The 18,110-nt window shown below is 50.3% G+C and overlaps 1 protein-coding gene across 3 annotated transcripts in view; it reads right to left on the bottom strand.

Annotated features, from left to right (window-relative positions):
* Ergic1 (endoplasmic reticulum-golgi intermediate compartment 1) overlaps positions 1-18,110 on the bottom strand; it is a 103,960-nt gene that overhangs the window by 74,055 nt on the left and 11,795 nt on the right. The window contains exons 1-2 of one of the 3 annotated variants that reach the window (XM_013509359.1): positions 9,170-9,273; positions 7,985-8,134 (exon numbers count right to left, since the gene is read on the bottom strand). The exons of 1 other annotated variant lie outside the window; for it this stretch is intronic. In XM_013509359.1, the coding sequence (XP_013364813.1) occupies positions 7,985-8,127 (143 nt within the window). In that variant the 5' untranslated portion in view covers positions 8,128-8,134; positions 9,170-9,273. Of the gene's footprint in view, positions 1-7,984; positions 8,135-9,169; positions 9,274-18,110 lie in introns of those variants that run through there. One more of the 3 variants, XM_013509355.1, reaches the window with a different exon arrangement.

Genomic DNA, 18,110 nt, shown 5'->3' with positions numbered 1-18,110 from the left:
CCTTCACTTTCTCATTTTGCCTTTTCTGGAGTGTCACACACCTGGAATCATGTAGGCATGCAGCCTTTTCCAGTTGGCTTCTTTCATTTACCAATATGCATATAACGGTCACCCGAGTCTACTCCCAACGTGACAGCTCATTTCTTTTGCGGGCGGAGTAATATCCCATTGCATGACTTTAACAGTGTACCTGGTCTTGCAATCCCCATGGATTTTCACAGCCAGGGGCTCCACTACCTCATACATTAACTGCATGAGTTTAGGCAGATTTTTCTCTGAACCTCCAGTGTTCTACCATCTGTAAAATGGGGGTAAAAACACTGCCTACCCAACAGGAGTGGAGATGAAGGTGCGAAGCACTTGCTTAAGGCACTGATTACAGTTCACGGCATGGGGCGAGCACACAGCAGATGTAAGCTGTGACTATGCTCACTAGCCTTGTGGCTGTCACCACCACTTAGAGTGAGCCCACGCTCCTCTGTAAAGCAGCACGGGGAAAGCAGGGACAACCCAGGCTTTGGGTTCAAACCCTAACTGCTTAGGTAGATCTCTCTAGGCCTCCCTTTACTCACGTATAAAATGGGGAAGGGAGTATCACATCCCTCTTCCAGGGGGACTCTGAGCACAAAGGAGATTACTAGTTAGAATGCACAAAGAGCTTCTGGCATCCAGCAGATACTCACAAAAGGCTAAGTTCTTGCTGACAGGGAGGGAGAGGTCCTGGCGTTCCCTGGGACCTGCCCTGCAGAGTGCAGAGGGAGAAGGGACAGTGGTATATCTGAGGGTGGGGCGGAGGTCTAGCCCTGCTGCCCAACATCCGGCTGGAGAAGCACCCCTGTGGGTCAGAAATGGGGACAGAAGGGCAGCTTCAAGTGAGGCGAGAGAGAATAGCTGGGAGTGGGGACAGCAACTTCTCCACAGCTAATGAGACCTGTCTGGCTATCTTCTTACTGACAAACCATGGCAGAGTGCTGAAACACAGACCATGGCCAATGCCAGGCAGCGGCTGTTATTGAGGCCTCCAAGGGACACTGCAACCTGCTCACCTGTGCTCACAAGTAAGACCAGGGGAACTGACAGTGCTAAGCGAGGACTCCTGAGCACTGGCACGTAACATGCTTGGCCTTTTGTTCAAATTGGATGCCCTCACCAGAGTGCCCTATCACCCTCACTGTAGCCAGCGTGGCTGGTGAGGTGTCACTTCCTGACCATGCCATGTTACCTGGGAGGGACAGGCTGTCAGGACACCTGCTTTCCACATAAGGACAATGGCCACCCAAGGTGGCATTGCCCGGAAGCACTATAGCTGAGACCCAAACCCTGGGCTTTCAGACCCTCGCAGCCTGGAGCCAGGCCCAGGTCTGCAGAGGCTCCACCCAGCTGGCTTTCCACGGCTCTGCAGCTGCACCATTGTCCTTCACGAACTTGTCTATGTGACACTTGGCATCGGTTCCGCACATTTCACTCACAGCTCTCCCGCTGGTGATGCAATGGAGCTCAACAAAGGCAGTCACTGGGCTGCAGCCAGAGTCTAGCAGAGACAGCTCTGGGCTATGGAACAGGGCCCAGGGCCCTCCTGGCCTGTGCTGGAAGACAGGCTGGACAGTGCATGAGTCACAGCAGGTCTGCTGCCACCTTCCAGGCCCAGCTCGTCCAGGTGCTAGCTGTGGTTTGGGGGTACTTCACTTCCATGTGCCTCAGTTTCCCAGGCCCTCAAACAGCACTCACCCGAGTGGACTGCCTGGAGGGGGCTCCTATGTTAGTCCCCGAAGTGCCAAGCACCATGCCTGGCCGCCAGAGTGATGAGTGCTTCCCATCGTCTCCATGATCACAAGGTTGCAGGGGTAAGTGGAGGACCACAGCATTTTCTTCTTCCCCAGGGAGAACCCTCACTCTACATCTCTAGCAAAGAGCTGGTACCCACGGACCTGGGGGTATAGGTAGAAAGAGGGACAGCTTGCAATCGACACAAACCCCAGATGTGAGAGGGCCGGTTCCACTTGGAATCCTGGAATTCGCCTTCAGCTGCTGTGTCAGTGGGGATAAGCGATGGCCCCCTCTGAGACTCAATGCGTAGTATACAAAGTGTGGTCGGGATTAAAGCGGGCAGCGTTCAGTTCTGCGCCAAAGCATAAAGCAGGTTCTCAAAACATGGGACCTGTTAATAAGGTTTGTAGTTAGATTCTCAAGGACAATATTTTACCAATTAGAGTGATTGATAAGTTAAATCCATTTATTGGTTTCAAGAAGGATCGAAAGAGACTACAACAGAAGAGAAAATATTTGTATTGCCTATAATAAGGGGAGCACTGCGGTGCTGAGTTTTTGTACATTGTGCTGCAATATAAAACGTATCTCTTATGGACAGTTGACGTGAAAGCTATTAAAAGCCCTGTTCTGCTGAGCCGGACAGCATGGCGACAGAGTGCGGACCAGCTCAATATGACAAAGCCACATTCTCAGAATTAAGTAAGAACAACAACGCACTATGACAATAGTTCTCCTACTTCCAAGAAAGTTACATTTGATTTTCTTTAAAGACTAAAAATACTACACAGTTGAGGGAAGGACAGGGATGGCTGTCTAGAGGAAGTGGCTTTAGACCTTGCTCTCTAAGAGCCAGAAGAGACTTGAATTCCTGGGAAGAAGAGGTAGGCCCGGCCACCTGAGGAACTTGGCCACCCAGTCTCACAGTGCAGCCAGCCATGCCCAAGAGCCCTTTCACTCCAGCCCCTGAAAAAGGAGGCAGGTGGACCTGAAGAGTGCTTGTGCCTGAGATAGCTTTATATAGAACCCAGACAGGGCAGGAAATGATATAAACCACATCTTCAGGAAGCTGTTTCTATTTTATTTCTTTTTCAATTGTGCTTATCAAGTCTAGAAGAAAGCCTCATTTGGTGCTTATAGGCCTTTTAACAGGTGCTTATAGGCCGAATAACCACACTTTTTTTTTTATGCTGCCAGGCATATGTTCTACCACTAAGGTATGCCCCAGCCTAGTAATGGAAGAGGAGTGAGTGTCAGGCAAAGAACCAGCAATGGCTTGAAGCATCTTCTCACTGCTCTTTTATGGATGTCTTAGACACACAGAGGTGGTACTGGCTTCCTATTTCTAGGGATGACATAGGAAGTTTGCCTTTTAAAACTCACCCATTCAAGGATTAAAAGGTGAGTCTGTTTAAATAAAGAGTGACGCGCATCACAGTGTAGGAAGATTACAGGTATGACAAAAACTGTGATAGTGGCCAGGAGCGGTTGAAATTTATAGGACACTGGTTAAGGACATCCCTGATCTGAGGCTGGGGAAGGTTCTCATAGCCTGACATCAGCAGGGGCCAATAAGGGACACACTTCCTGCTGAGTAAGGGTGACAGAGGTCAGGAAGGAAACCCAGACTCCCCTCAAGAAAGTCAAGGTTGCCTAGTCAACTTGCCAGGGCAAACTCTTCATGGAAATGGGATTTTACAGTTGGAAGGCACCTACCTTCGTGCTGTTGAGTGCAAAGGTATTATCGTTGTCACTGTCACCATCCCCTCACCAAATCTTTGTACAAATATGCACAGTCATTGCTCCATGTCCCCGGGACAATGGTTCTTAGATCTCCATAGATACAAAAACCCAGGGATGCTGAAGTTTTACTTAAAAAAAAAAAAAAAACAGGAATGCTGAATGTGGTATTTGCATGGAACATGTGCACTGCATTTTATGGATGAGGAAACTGAGGTTCACTTGTCTCGGCAGTGTATTTAGTGCCCAAAGAATCAGGGCTTGTTGACAGCACTGAGACGGCAGAAGTGAACAACATAGGTAAAGTCGATGCCTTTGAGGAATGGACTTTCTTGTGGAGGGAACAGACAATAAATGAGCCAAAAGGGGCTGGGGTGGTGGTGCACACTTGTAATCCCAGCATTCGGAAGGCTGAGGATCATTGTGAGTTTTCAATCCACCTGGGCTACAAAGTGAGCTCAAGGCCAGCCTGAAGTGCATAGCAAGACCCTGTCTCAAAAAGACAAAAACAGGGGCTGGGGATTTAGCTCAGCGGCAAAAGCGCCTGCCTGGCAAGCGCAAGGTCGTGAGTTCGGTTCCCGGTACCGGAGAAAAACCAAAAAAAAAAAAAAAAGACAAAAACAGAACAAAAGGAGAGGGGCTTTTCTGAAGTGACAAACTATGAAGGAAGACACAAGGTAACGTGACAGAGCATGACAGAGGGCTCTACAGGCCCCTCCCAACGTGGAGGCAGAGAAGCTACCATGCTAGGAGCATCCCTGGGAAAAGCCTTCTATGCAGAGGGAACAGCCCAGGCTCAGTCAAGGCTCCAGGATGGGCATGAAGCTGTGTGAAGCACTCATAGCCCAGGGAGGGGAGATGGCTCACGACGAGGTCAGCAAGGTGGACAGAGGACAGGCTGCCTGCAGTCTGCAGGCTGAGGTCAAGACTCTGGCTGCTTCTCCATGGTGGATTTGAAGCAGAGCACCGAGTGCCCAGGAGGGTAGCTTAGTTTCACCCAGGGGATCCCAGTGGTCAGTGACACAGCCCAGCCTACATCCGTCTAGTGGAGTTCTTTCTCCTCTGTGGAACACCAGGCCGGGCGTCAGGCAGAGCTCTGCGTCACAAAGGCCCTGGCCTTCTTTCCTACACAAGACCACTCGGAAATCCCACTGCAGATGTGGCTCCAGAAGGACCTGTCCTTCTGTTTTCCTTGACCCCAGGACCCTTGCTCAGCACCAGCCCATAGACAGCTTCCTCTGAGGCCCCCACTGGCCTGGATTCTGCCACACAAGCCTCAGGGCAGTCTGTCTTTCCGAGTTCTGAGATGCGCAAACACTGCTCCCATTCCTTTAGCAAATGTATTCATAGTCATGCGATACAGTACTGTGGTTAGGGGAACAGACGCTGGAGCAGGGAGGTCTGGGTTCAAACCCTAGCTTTGCCACCGGCCCAGGCTGCATCTGGGTGAGTTAGTGAACTTCTCTGGGCTTTTGCTTCTGTCCATAAGCAGGTTGTAGATAGATGGAGGGGGCAGAGGGTGCTAGGCCGTTGTTGGCTTTGTGTGTGTTTGCGTGTGTGTGTGTGCGCGCGCGCGCTGGGGATGGAAGCCAGGGACTCACACAAGCTAAGCACACACCCAACCACCAAGCTGCATCCTCAGCTTCCCTTGCTGGCTACTAGCAAGTATCATCTCAGCATCCTCATCAGGCCTCCGAGGGTGGCCAGGCCTCTTCCTGCCCTGCTCCTCCCCCTTGGAGCACTACGCGCACAGCCTCACATACCTGAGCTGCCTGAGGCTGGGGGCACGGCTTGCTCATCTCTGTCCCTGGCACAGGGCCGGGCACTGAGCACATGCTGTTTATTGGAAGCATGAATAAGTAGTGAACAAACATGTAGGAGTATGGGATGGTTACATGTGCGTCAAAGGTGAGAACAAAAGCTTGTACTAACTCGGGACAAATACTTTCAACACAAGCGCCTCTGGCAGGCCTGAGTAATTGAGGAAAGGCTGTAGGCACACATGGCTCAGAGTCAAGGAACCCCACAGGGACGGAGCAGCAGAGACCGGGCGCTAACAAGCAGTCCAGAACCCTGAAGCACAGACCAGTGTTTGGAGTCAGAGAAGCTGGGTTTCCAAGTCCTGAAACCAGCAGCTACCAGCCAAGCTGTCACCTTGGCAAGGCTACTGGGTACAGCCGGGAGAGCGGTCCCCTGCCTGAGGGAGCTGACAAAGGCCAGGGGAGGGCTGAAATCCAGCCCATGCTCAGCTGCAGGAGGCGAGGGGTCCGGGGGACCTGAGAAGGGGCGCTTTTACAGTGATCTCCTGGAGATGGCAGAGGTGACCAGCGGCGCTACTGGCCTGCACCCAGACTCTGAATCTCAGCCTCAACCTGCAGCGCGAAGCCAGTGAGAGCAGCTACACCTCACAAGGCAGGCAGATGCGCTGTCACCCCTGCGATACTTTCTAATGTCCACTCTAACGCCCAGTGCCTGGAACCATGCCGGGCACGTAGGCTATGCTCAGTGCATTTGTGGAATGAAGGAAAAAACAAGTGGGCCAAGGCGCTGAGCAGGCCTCCCCCATCCTCCCCTCTTCCCACAGGCAGCCTGCACAGGTCCCCGCGTATGGGCTTCCGTGCCAGACCGTGAACTCTAGTAAACTCCACGACCCTCGGTGTGGAAGGAAGCAGAGAGGGGGATGGGGCAAATGCCAGATGGCAACATAGGCTGGAAGGAGCAGTAACCACGTGACAGAAACCGCGCGAACTGGAGGTGGTGGGTACCAGCCCCGCTCACACAGAGCAGGAGGTTATGGCCCTGACGGAATGCAGCTGGGTGTGAGGCCCGCCTGGGAGTGGAGTTCTTGACTGACTGGCTGGCTGGGGCCCGGGCCCTGGTCCCCTCGGGAACCTGCACTGCCAAGGGCAGGTCTCATCAAAACAGGAAAAATCATAGAGCAAAAATGCACATGTAAGGGGACTGGTATTTACAGGGAACGGCCCTGACTTGACACGAGGACCAGGGAAATGGACGGGGTGCGGGGAACACAGAGGGGGCACTAAGGGAGCAGACCTTCCCTGGAAAGGGGGCCCGCTGCCCGCCCAGACCCAGGATCCCAGGAAGCTACGAGGGGGCCTAAGAGAAGAAGACAAGGCAAGCTCAGAGGTCACACCCTCAGAGTGGCTGCCAGCACAGGTCTTGTGGCCACAAGCGGTGATGCTGCCTCAGTGGCCATAACCCAGTCACAGTGTCTCAGGAACACCAGTGCACTCTCCGGCGCTACCTGCAGAGCAGAGAGGAGAGGACTTCGGGCCCAAAGCCTGGAACGCAGGATCAGTGGACACTGGGCAAATTCCTAGGCCCATTTCCTTCCTTTGGGGCTGAGGGGATGCCTGCAGAGTGCTGGGAAGGCTGGCGGCATGATGAACCTGGGCCTGCCAGGCACACGGAAGCACTCCCCTCAGCAGCCTTTCCTCTCCTAATGCCTCAGGAGCGGGCGGGTTTCACCTGTAGGGGTCACGTGACAGCAGGCCTCCCAGCAGTCTCCTCTACTCCAGCCCACCAGCTCCTGGGACACACCGTCCTAGCCTCTGCGCCCTTCCAAGGCATCAAAAGAAGGACCTGTGGCTGCAAGATTCTCAGAATGAAAGACAAGCTCCTTACTGCATCCTCCAAGACTCTCACGGCCTGGTCCAGCAGGCTCCTCCAGCCCCACACAGCCTGGCTCTGTCCTCCACCCCTTCTGCCTGCTGACCCGTGCCCACCCCACCTCGGGGCCTCTGCCTTGTTCCTTCTGCTCAGTGACTTCGACGAGGCTTCCCTTGGTCCTGAGGCCTCAGGTCTCAGAGATCCCTGTGTCTGTCCCTCAGAGCATTCATCCCGACCGCTAATTACAAATCTAACTGGATGTTTGATTTAATTGCCAAACCCTGATTCCTGAGGGCAGAGAATGTATTCCTGGGATCCCGACCTCAGTGAGTATCTGGAAGGCAATCAGTGAGTGAGAGATGAGGAATGGGGACACTCCCTAGAGGGATGGAAAGTGAAGAGGGCGCTAAAGCAGAGAGCAGGTGGGGAGACCAGATCTTCCCACTCACACTGTGGGACTATAATGGATGCCGGAAGACAGGACCCAGGGAGGCGGCAGTCACGTGCGAGAGGAGCTGCTTCAGGTCCCCAGTGCTCATGAGCCCCCAGAGGCGTGGGCACATGGGTTGGTGGTGGCGGTGGAAACCTATCTAGTAACACGCATATGTTATCCTGTTTTGATCTCACACACTGCTTGGAAGAAGGGGCACCATCATCAGCCAATCGTTACAGGTGAGGAAACCGAGTCCCAGGAGAAGAGGACCTGCCTGAGGCCCCACAGCCAGGAATGGATGGGGCCGGGCCTTTGGCAGTGCACTGCTGGACACAGGCAGCAGGCTTCTGACACAGGGGAGGAGTCTCCTACCCGGACGTCCCTGCAAGGAAGTGAAGTGAATGACAAGCTCGCCTCGAAGCTGCCACAGCTGCTACAGCAGGGATGCTTGTACACCTGAGAACAGTGAGTAGCCATGAATGGACCGCTCCGGAAAATGGAACGGGAACCATGCGGCCCCAGCCAATGCCGAGCATCACATCCATGTCTGCCTTCATGACACCCCTGTGGACCAGGCACTGACATTAGCATCATTTCACAGAGGAGGATGATGCTCAGACAAGTCCCTCTCATTCCCAACTGAAGATGCATAGCACATGGTGCCTCTTCTCCTTACTGTGGTGTTCCCATGCACTTCAACATCCACCCACACACTCCTAGGCTGGGTGCACATCTGTCGCCCAGCTTTCAAGAGGCTGAGGCAGGAGGATCAACTTAGCAAGATCCTGTCTCAAAAGAATAAAGAGGCTAAGGATGTAGCTCAGCGAGACAGTGCCCCAGGCTTGACCCCCAGTACCCAAAACAAAACAAGAAAAATGTTGCCGAGGCCTACTACTGGCTTTCCTGCTGCAGGGTTCTAACCCTTGGCTACGCCCATCCAACACCATCTGTGCACCTGCATACTGCCTCGGCCATCGTGCGCAGTATCCGTGATTTCATCCGGCTCCACACACCCCGAGGGAGGTCACTCTCCCCCGCTATAAAAATGGGGACACTGAGGTACGGGGACAGAGAGGAGCATAGGGAACTCAGTCCTAGTGGGGCTCCACTGTCTGTTTCCTGTCTCCACAGGAGTCTGAATAAGAAACAGTCATCACAGAAGAGAGAGCCCATCCCTCACCACCTTTGGGAGAAGTACCAATCCATAAGGGCCAACGGGCTTCCAGGTCCCCTTCTTCCAAGCTCTAGGAAGTTTTCACGTTTATTTGATCCTTTTTGTTTTCCTAAGCACCACTTCTGCTCAAGAACCTTCTATGGCTCCCAGGTGCCTGATGCAGCACATGCAGACCCACCTTAGCTATGCACTGTAACCCTCATTCTCTCCCACACTGTCATCCTCTCCTCCCAATCTCTCATCGGGTACTGAGTCCTCTGCTAGAATCACTCCTTCCCCTCTACGGACCCCACTCCAACTCATCTCTCAGTGCTGCTCCTCCTGGAAGCCTCGCTGACTCACACACTCTGCTGTTTGCTTTGCCTGGTGAGCACTACTGCAGGCACAGCCTGGACTCCTGCTGGACCGGTGTGAACACACCTCACCTTTTAAACGGGGCTCTTGCTTTCTCATGAGTCAGGTTCAAGTCCACCTGTATAGGCCAGGCCTTCCTGTTTGTCCCAGCTTCTCCAGCCCGGCTGTCACACAGACTCCGCCCCCTCTAGCCCAGCTGGTCAGGGAGGGATGACACACTGTCCACGCCCGGGCACCCAGGATCACTGATAAGGCTCCCATCTTTTCTGCGCCTCAAGTGCTTCAGGTGCCCTCCTGCCAGGAGGCCACAGCTGACTCACTCCTCCGTTGTCTCTTTTTACTTGATGGGATATGACTTACAATTTAATAAGGGTCATCTGATGAATTGAAGGTCAACATTTCAAAACGCCACTCTGCGTGGAAAATGTGAATGAAAGCGATCTCTTGGCAAACAGACTGGATGCTGCAGAGCCAGGAGCTGTGCCTGAGGCTGCCTGCACCACCCATGGAATGGGCTCCCGCAGAGGCTGCTCCCCATCCACAGAGGCCCAGGCCCACTCTTGCTGACGCGCACCCACGGGTCAGGTCACCTCAGGTCACCACGGCCACGCTTCATCCAAGCCTCTGCCTCTGGGAGGCCCGGCCTCCTCACCCTGGCACCAGACCCCATCAAGCTCTGGGTCCTGGGGGAATCTTCTTGAACTGTGGACAGACTGAGACTGTCCGCCGTGAGCTCTCTGGGTATTCCTGCAGGTCCACACTCCCGGCAGGTGTATAAGGCCCCCAAGAGAAGGTACCACATCCATGGCCTCCACACGGCACATGGCATATAGCAGGTGCTCGAGGGAAAACGCTTACGTTCTTACAGGAACAAATGAGCCCACAGACGCCAGCCAGACCTGGGGGCTCACCTCGGCAGAAGCATGCTGGTTGGGACCTCTGGCCCAGCCACCAGAAGAGAGGCATGGGTGCAGGTATGGAGGGCACAGCATTCTCCCTGTCCAGGCCAGGTGTGGGAGGCTGTGGCATGCTTTTTCTTCTGCTCTACTGCTCTCCTAGAAACTGGTATCACTGTCTACACCCAGCAGTGTGGCCATATTCTGGGAAATGCCACCCAGGCAAGGTAATGGGGGCTGCAGGGACCTATAGCACCCAACCCACCATGGGAACGCATCCAGGCAGCTGGCTGAAGAGTCCATTTCGGGAGCCCCAGAGCTCTGGTGACTGAGGGGCTACATGAATTCACAGGACCAATCAGCCCCTCAGAGGCTTTCTCTCTAAAACGGAGACATGGTGACTTGGATCTATCCTGGGATCCCCCTGTCAAAGGAGATGAGGAGACATGCTAAGCAAATTATGTACCTGGATCCTGTTGTGGGGTTTTTGTTATTGTTGTTGTTAATTCTTAAATTGCTTTTGAGGCAAATCTCACATGCACTAATAGCAAAGAATCAATATTGACTGAACACTTCCTACATGCCAGGCACTACAGGACCCTATTTTGCAAACTGTGAGCCTCAGACATGGTCCTGTCCTGTCCTCAGGGTACATGTGCACCACACTGGATCCTCTATGCAACATATCCAGGCAAAGCAACCCAGGGCAGACACTTCTGCCCAGAGAGTGGGTGGACATGAAGCCCACCCCCCATGCTCCCGCACAGGGGGCCCTCAAGGGACACCAGCAGGGACACTAACGGCAGCAAAGACAGGAGCACACAGTTTCACACATGCATCTGGCCCTATGTGCACTTATACTCTGTGCCCCGGGGTGTTTCTATGACAGATGGCCCTCTCCTCTGGGCTGGCATTGCCAGGGTGCTCAGGTGAAGGCTTGAAAAGGCCAGGGATCCCATCACCCACAGGCCAGAGTCCCACATGGAAGACCTGCATCAAAGTCCAAACACAGAAGTACCGGGGCAAGTAACAATCCCAGCCCCGTGCGCTGAGTGCCAACCATGGCCGGGTGCCATGTCAAGTGCCTTACACGTGCCATTTCATTTAGGTCCCCAAAAGGAAGGCCCAGGTGCTGAAGTGCTAGCAAATCAGAGCACCTTCAGGTAATAGGGGTGAGATTCAAACCCACAAAGTGGACTCTGCTTACCAACTACGTGACGCTTTTCAAGAGCCTATGATGTACCTGGCACTGCCCTGGGCCCTGGGAACCCAGAAGAGAGCACAGCGGAGCCGGTCTCTGCTGTCACGGGGCACTTCAGAGACCCAGTTGTAATGACTGGTCTCCACTACCTGCCTCAGGACACTGGTTCCTCTCCGTGGACACCTCCACGTCTGGGTCCTTGGGGCCCACTGCTGCCATGAAGTGCGGGAGAATTCCTCATGCAAAAGGGGTCTGGTTAGGGGCTAAGAGGGCTCTGATGTGACATCAGCCAGCAAAAGCCAGGTCACGCGGGCTAATCAGCCACCAAAGGGCACCTGGGCAACCCACACCTGTGTTTCAGGAAACTGGAAGCTGCCTCTGGGCCTCACTTTCTTCATTCGACCCATTTTCCAGAGTGGCTTTGATGGCATTTCAAGCAAAGTAGAAGCACAAACATGCAATTCTGCACCCCCACCAAATGGTGACAGCGCACCTGCCGCTTCGGCAGCCTCCTTTGGGCTGGCTCATGTACCGGCAGATGCAGACGTAATTACACTGCTCTCCCCTCGGGATTTCCAGACACAGGTTCTCTCCAGGAGCCTTTAGGACCACCTTTATGAGCATCTTTTACAGAAGCTGTAGGGTTGGGGTTCGGCCCAGTGGTAGACTAGAATGTTTGTCTGGCACATGTGAGGTCTCAGGTTCACACCTCCAGCACCAAAAAAAAAAATCTATTTGAGGATGAATCATATTAGTCACTGATATTTGTCATGTGCCTACTATGCCTCAAAGCCTATTCATCAATGAACTCGGATTTTCATCTTGCAAATGAGGAAAGTGAGGCACAGAGAAACTTACTAATATTTGCCCAAGGCCATGGAGCAGGTAGGCAGGAGTCCTTCCCCCAGGGAATCTGTCTCAGGAATCTGGGCTCTTTTTCCTCCCTGCCTCTCTCTCTCCTCCCCTTCCTTCCTTTTTCCTTCCCCCTCCCCTCCCCTGCCCTCTCTCCTCTCCTCTCCTCTCCTCTCCTCTCTCCTCTCCTTTCCTTTCCTTCCTTTAAGCACATGCAGAGCCTGGGCTCAGTATCAAGACCTGACAGCACACAGACATTGTTCCCCTCTTAGGAGCCAGTCTCCAGACAGATATAGTGGCGCATGACTGTAATCCCAGCACTTGGGAAGCTGAGGCAGGAGGACTTTCACGAGTTCGAGGCCCCCCTTTTTTGAGACAGGGTTCACTATGTAGTCAAGGCTGGCTTCGATCTCAGTGATCCTCCTACCTCAGCCTTCCAAGTGCTGGGATTACAGGCATGTGCCACCACGTCTACCCCAGGCCGTTTTTAAAATTTTATTTTGAGACAGAACTGCTAAGCTGCTCCGGCTGGCCTTGACTTGCAACCCCCTGCCTCAGCTTCCTGGGTGGCCAGGATAACCGGTGCACACTACCAAAGGAAACCTTCTCCATGCTTCTTTAACAGACCCAGCAACCTCAGCAGGCGTTCTACTAGTCAGCCGTACTGCGCAGTGTGACCGTTCTCTCTGCATCTACTTAAGGCAGGTGATACTGCTTTTCCATTTTCAGAGATGTTATACAGTTACCTCTCATTAGTGAAAGTGTTAAATTCAAAAACTAAGTGACTTAAAGCAAAATTATGAAATAAATAATACACACTGTTCCCGAACATGGTGAAAATTGCAAAGAAGACACCACAATGGTAGAAGACAGAAAACTCTGAGTCAAGCTACCGTACCACTGTCCCCCTCCCCAACTCCACACACACACACACACACACACAAACACCCGCACATGGGTTGGCCTGCATTCCTGACCTCGCCAGCAGTCAGGTGTGGCCGGGTCCTGAGCTCTGGACAAAGGCATGTGAGCAGAAGTAATAGCATCACATTCCGATCTGACACTGCCTGCCACACTCTCTCTCTGCCACTGCAGGCCAAGGACAGGACTTCACAGACCTGAGGAAGGCAGAGCCATGAGACGGAAGGAATCTGGTCTCTCAGTACCTTAGAGACCACGGCATCCCCGCCTCTGTCAAGACTTCACATGAGTGAAAAATAAACTTTTATTGCATTACAACACTGAGGTTTTCTGGTTGTTTACAGGAATTAGCTGAACAAAAGGAGGTATCTCTAGTCCAGTCTCGTGCCCATCCATGAATGTTCTATGTAGCGCAAGTATCCTGGTGCTTTACTCTGCAATGAATAAGTACCAGACACCTAATACTGTCATTGCTAAGTTCAATCCTTAAGGCTTTCCAGAGACAAACTCGTTTAATCCCCATGACGGCCCTGGGAGCCAGGCACTATGTCTTATTAGCTTTTCTTTCAGTGAGGCAGCCGACGCCCAGAGGGGTGAAGTACAGAGCTCAAGGCCACACTGTGAGGAAGTAGTGAAGCTGAGACATGAAGCTAGGATGAACAGATGCTCAAAGCTCTTGCTTTGCCACAATGCCACACAGCCTCTGCTGAGCACATCACCCGGTGTCTTAGTTACTTTTCTCATTGCTGAGACAAAACACCTGACACCCAAGGTTAAGGGATAATGAAAGGTTTACTTAGCTCAGTTTGTAGAGGTTTCAGCCCACGATCTGCTGGCTCCAAGGCAGGGTGGTGTGGCAGAGGGGCAACAGTTCATGGCCGTGGAAGACAGCAAAAGCAACAAGAGCAAAAGAAAAGGGGGAAACAAGCCTCTTTCTGTCCATTTTATCTTATCCAGACTACTGGGATTAAGGTGATGCCAATCCAATCAGCGGACTGATCCAGCAATCACTCACCCTTCATCCCAGCACTGCATGATGAATCAGTCATAAACTCTAGGCTCAGATGCCTCTGAAAAAGCCTCATCTAAAAGTGCATGTGGCTTTGAGGGGACATCTAGATACAGACCATAACACCCAGGGACAGCCATGACCCACTTATATGACAGTTTCTGGGCCAAGTCCGGCAGGGGACAAAACCAGTGTGCCACTGCCAAGGCCTCGGAACCCTGTGAGCATGGAAGTAACAAAGCCAGAGAGGCGGAGGCACAAAGCCAGGCCTGGGGATGGCAGGGCAATGTGGTCAAGGTCAGGAAGGGTGGCGGGAGAGCACCTGGGATTACAGTGCAGGGGAGAGGCATCAGCCACCTGGATGCAAGGGGAGGGCTTCCGGGAGGAGGTGGCCCGGGAGTCTGACTGGGCAGGGGGTGAGACTTCAGCAGGTGCCGAGAGGTAGGAGATAGGTCGTCTCACCTGCAGCCAAGAGCCACATCCTAGATCCTCAGGATGGAGCTCAGGACAGGCTCACTACCCTGTGCACTCTACGAGACCTGAAAGACTCTAGGACAAAAAAGACTGAGGGAGGAATTAGAAAGCTTCTAACAAAGAAAAGCCCAGGCCCAGAGGGCTTCACACTGAACTCTGCCAACCCTCAAAGACTTAATACCAGCACTTTAAAAACTCTTCCAAAAAGTAAAGCTATAGGGAATACTTCCTAACGCCGTTTATTCAGTCAGCAGCATCTTGGTACCTAAGTTGGACAAAGACATCACAACACAGACCAGTGTCTCTGATGAACATGGGTGGAAAAATCCACAATAAAACGCTAGCAAAGGGCTGGGGATATAGCTCAACGGCATAAGCACTTGCTTGGCAAGTGCAAGGTCGTGGGTTCAATCCCCAGTACCGCAAAAACAAAACAAAACAAAACAAAACAAAACAAAACAAAACAAAAAACACCAGCAAATTAAACTCAACAATACATCAGAAAGATGACAGATACATCATGACGAGCTAGGATGTAACCCTGGCATGAACAGCTGGTCGGTCCAATGCATGCAAACCAATCAATGTGATGCCCCACATTAACCGATAGAAAGGCAAAAACCTCCCGGTTATTAACCCTCAAAAAGCCTTTAACAAAGTTCAACATCCTTCCTTGATTAAAAAACAAACAAACAAATCTTCTTAGCAGTTTAGGTATAGAGAGAATGTTTTTCAAGATAATAAAGTCATTTATGAAAAACTCATGACTGATATAATCAAAGAGGTGAAACTGAAAACTTTTTTGCTAAGATCTGGTAAAAGACAGGGGTGCCTATCTTGCCACTTTTGTCCATAGTACTAGAAGTACTAGAAAGAGCAATCAGGCAAGAAAAAGAAAGAAGGCATCCTACCTGGAAAGGAAGAAGTAAAACTATCTCTATTAACAGACGACATGATTCTGTAGGTAGACAACCCTAGATACCTAAAAACTATTAAACCTAATAAATGAATTCAATGAAGCTGCAGGATACAAAAGCAACATGTGAAAACTCTGTGGCAATTCCATACACAAATGATTATTTACCTGAACTAGAAATAGAAGAAAACAATCCCATTTATGACCGTAAAACACAACGAACAAAAAATAATGCAGGAATAAATTCAACCAAGTCAGTAAAAGACTTGATTATTGAAAACTATAAAATTACAGATAAAAGAAATTAAAGGGGACACAAATAAATGGCATTTTGTGGTCCTGGATTGGAAAAATTAATGTTGTTAACATGTGCACATTACTTAAAGCAATATAGACAGTAAATGCAACCTAATCAAAATCCCAATGGCATTGTTCACAAAAATAAAAAGTACAGTCATAAAATTCATATGGAACCACTGAAATCCCAAATAGCCAAAACAATCCAGGGGGAAAAATAGAGGTGACATCATACTTCCTGATTTAAAATTATATTACAAAGCTATAATAATCAAAGTATTATGGTATTACCATAAAAACAAGATGCTTAGACCCAGAATAAAGAACCCAGAAATAAATCTAAGTATACCCAATAAACTAATTTTTGACAAGGTTACCAAGAGGACACATTTGGGAAAGGGTAGTCTTTTCAATCAATACTGCTGGGAAAACTGGCTTTCCACATGCAAATGAATGAAATTTGACTCTTCCCTACACAGAAAAATCAACTCAAAATGGATAAAAAGTCTAAATGGAAGACCTGAAACCACAAAACTTCTAGAGGAAAACAAGTTAAAATGTTCTTGCTGTTGGCTTTGGCAATGATTTCTTGGCTATCACACCAAACAATCAGGAAAAATAAATAAAAGGGACTACATCAAGCAAAAAGCTTCTGCACAGCAAAGGAAAGAATTAACGAAATGAAAAGGCTGCCTACAGACTGGAAAAAATATTTGAAACCGTATATCTGATAAAGGGCTAATATTCAAGTTTTATAAAAAAAAAAAAAAAAGAACAAAACTTACATAACTTAACAACAAGAACACATAACACTCAAATCAAAACCTGGGCACAGACTTGAATGTACATTTTGCTAAAGATGACAAAAAATTACCAAGAGGTATATGAGAAGGTGCAACACCATGAACCATCAGGAAAATGCAAATTAAAACCACTAGGCAGTACCACCTCACATCTGTGGCTATGAGCATTAAAATAACAGCTAACAAGTGTTGGTGAAGGTGTGGAGAAAAAGAGACCTCTGCACACAGCTGGTAGCAATACAGATCATGCAGCCACTAGGAACACACAATGGAGGTTCCTAGAGAAACCAAAATAGAGCTACCATATGACCCAGCAAGCATTTTTAGGTGTATATCCAGAAGAAATGAAACCAACACCTCATAAAGAGGTCCCATGAGTACTGCAACACTATTCACCATAGCCAAGATACGTGAACAACCTAGCTGCACATCAGTGGATGAAGGGAGAGTCTGTGGCATACAGACACAATGAACATTATTCAGCCTTAAGAAAGGAGAATGATCTGAGTTCAATCCTTAGTACATCAGGGAAGGACAAGGAGGGGATCTTGCCATTTACCATAACACCACAGCTTAGATTGACCTGGAGGACAACAGTCCCTGTGAAATAAGCCAGACACAGACGACAAATATTGCACCATGATCTCACTCATATGTGGACTCTAAAAAGAAAAGAAAAGTCAAATATATAGAGGTAAGGATGAAAGTAGTTATTAGGGTCTGGGCTAGCAAAGAAATGAGAAGATGTCAGTCCAAGGATACTAAGAAGCGGATGTGTAGCGTGCACATGGTGGGGAGATCTAATGCACAACGCGAGGACTATAGTTACCGTGTCTTTCAAACTCAGGATTTTTGTTAAATGAGTAGTTTACAGCTGCTCTTCCTACTTGTGTGTGGGGTAACTGCCATGGTTTGGATATGAACCTGGTCTGTCCTCCCACGTGAGGGAAGTTTGGTCCCCAGTGTGGCAACGTTACAAAGCAGCAGAACTCTTAGAGAAGGGCTAATGGGAGGTTACTGAGGGTGCTGCCCTTGGAAGGGACTGAGTAGTTCTCCAGGAACTCCAGTCAGTTTCCCTGAGATGGGTTGTTATTAGAGAGCCTTCCCCATCACTGTGACTTCCTATCTTGCCATGTGATCACTTTTTTGCACACGGTCCAGCCACGACACTATCAGCTATGAAGTGATGTGGTCTGGGGGACTCTTACAGAACCTGTGCAATGCTGTCTGCACTTTCAGCCTCCAAAACTGTGAGTTAAATAAACCTCTTTTCTTTATAAGCTACCCATTCTCAGGTATTTTATCATAGCCATAGAAAACAGACTAACACAGAAGTAATGTGATGATAGATATGTTGGCTCATTTCACTATAATAACTATATCTATATCTCTACCTGTCTATCTTATAACATCACACTGAATACCCTAAAGATAATAATATATATTTAAGAAAAAAGACTGGGACAAGTATCTTGCCCCATAAAAAACAATTTTATTCCTTTCCAGGTTTCTCTTATGACATAGCTCCTATGGCTCTTGTTACTGGCTCTACTTATAAAAGGTGGAGGGGCTGGGGATTTAGCTCAGCGGCAAAGTGCCTGCCTGGCAAGCGCAAGGTCGTGAGTTCAGTTCCAGGTACCGGA

The sequence above is a fragment of the Chinchilla lanigera genome, unplaced genomic scaffold (genome assembly GCF_000276665.1).
Source record: "Chinchilla lanigera isolate Chin_1 unplaced genomic scaffold, ChiLan1.0 scaffold00007, whole genome shotgun sequence".
NCBI classification, from domain to species: Eukaryota; Metazoa; Chordata; class Mammalia; order Rodentia; family Chinchillidae; genus Chinchilla; species Chinchilla lanigera.
Note: the sequence above shows the minus strand (reverse complement) of the source record. Positions and strands in the feature narration are given on the sequence as shown.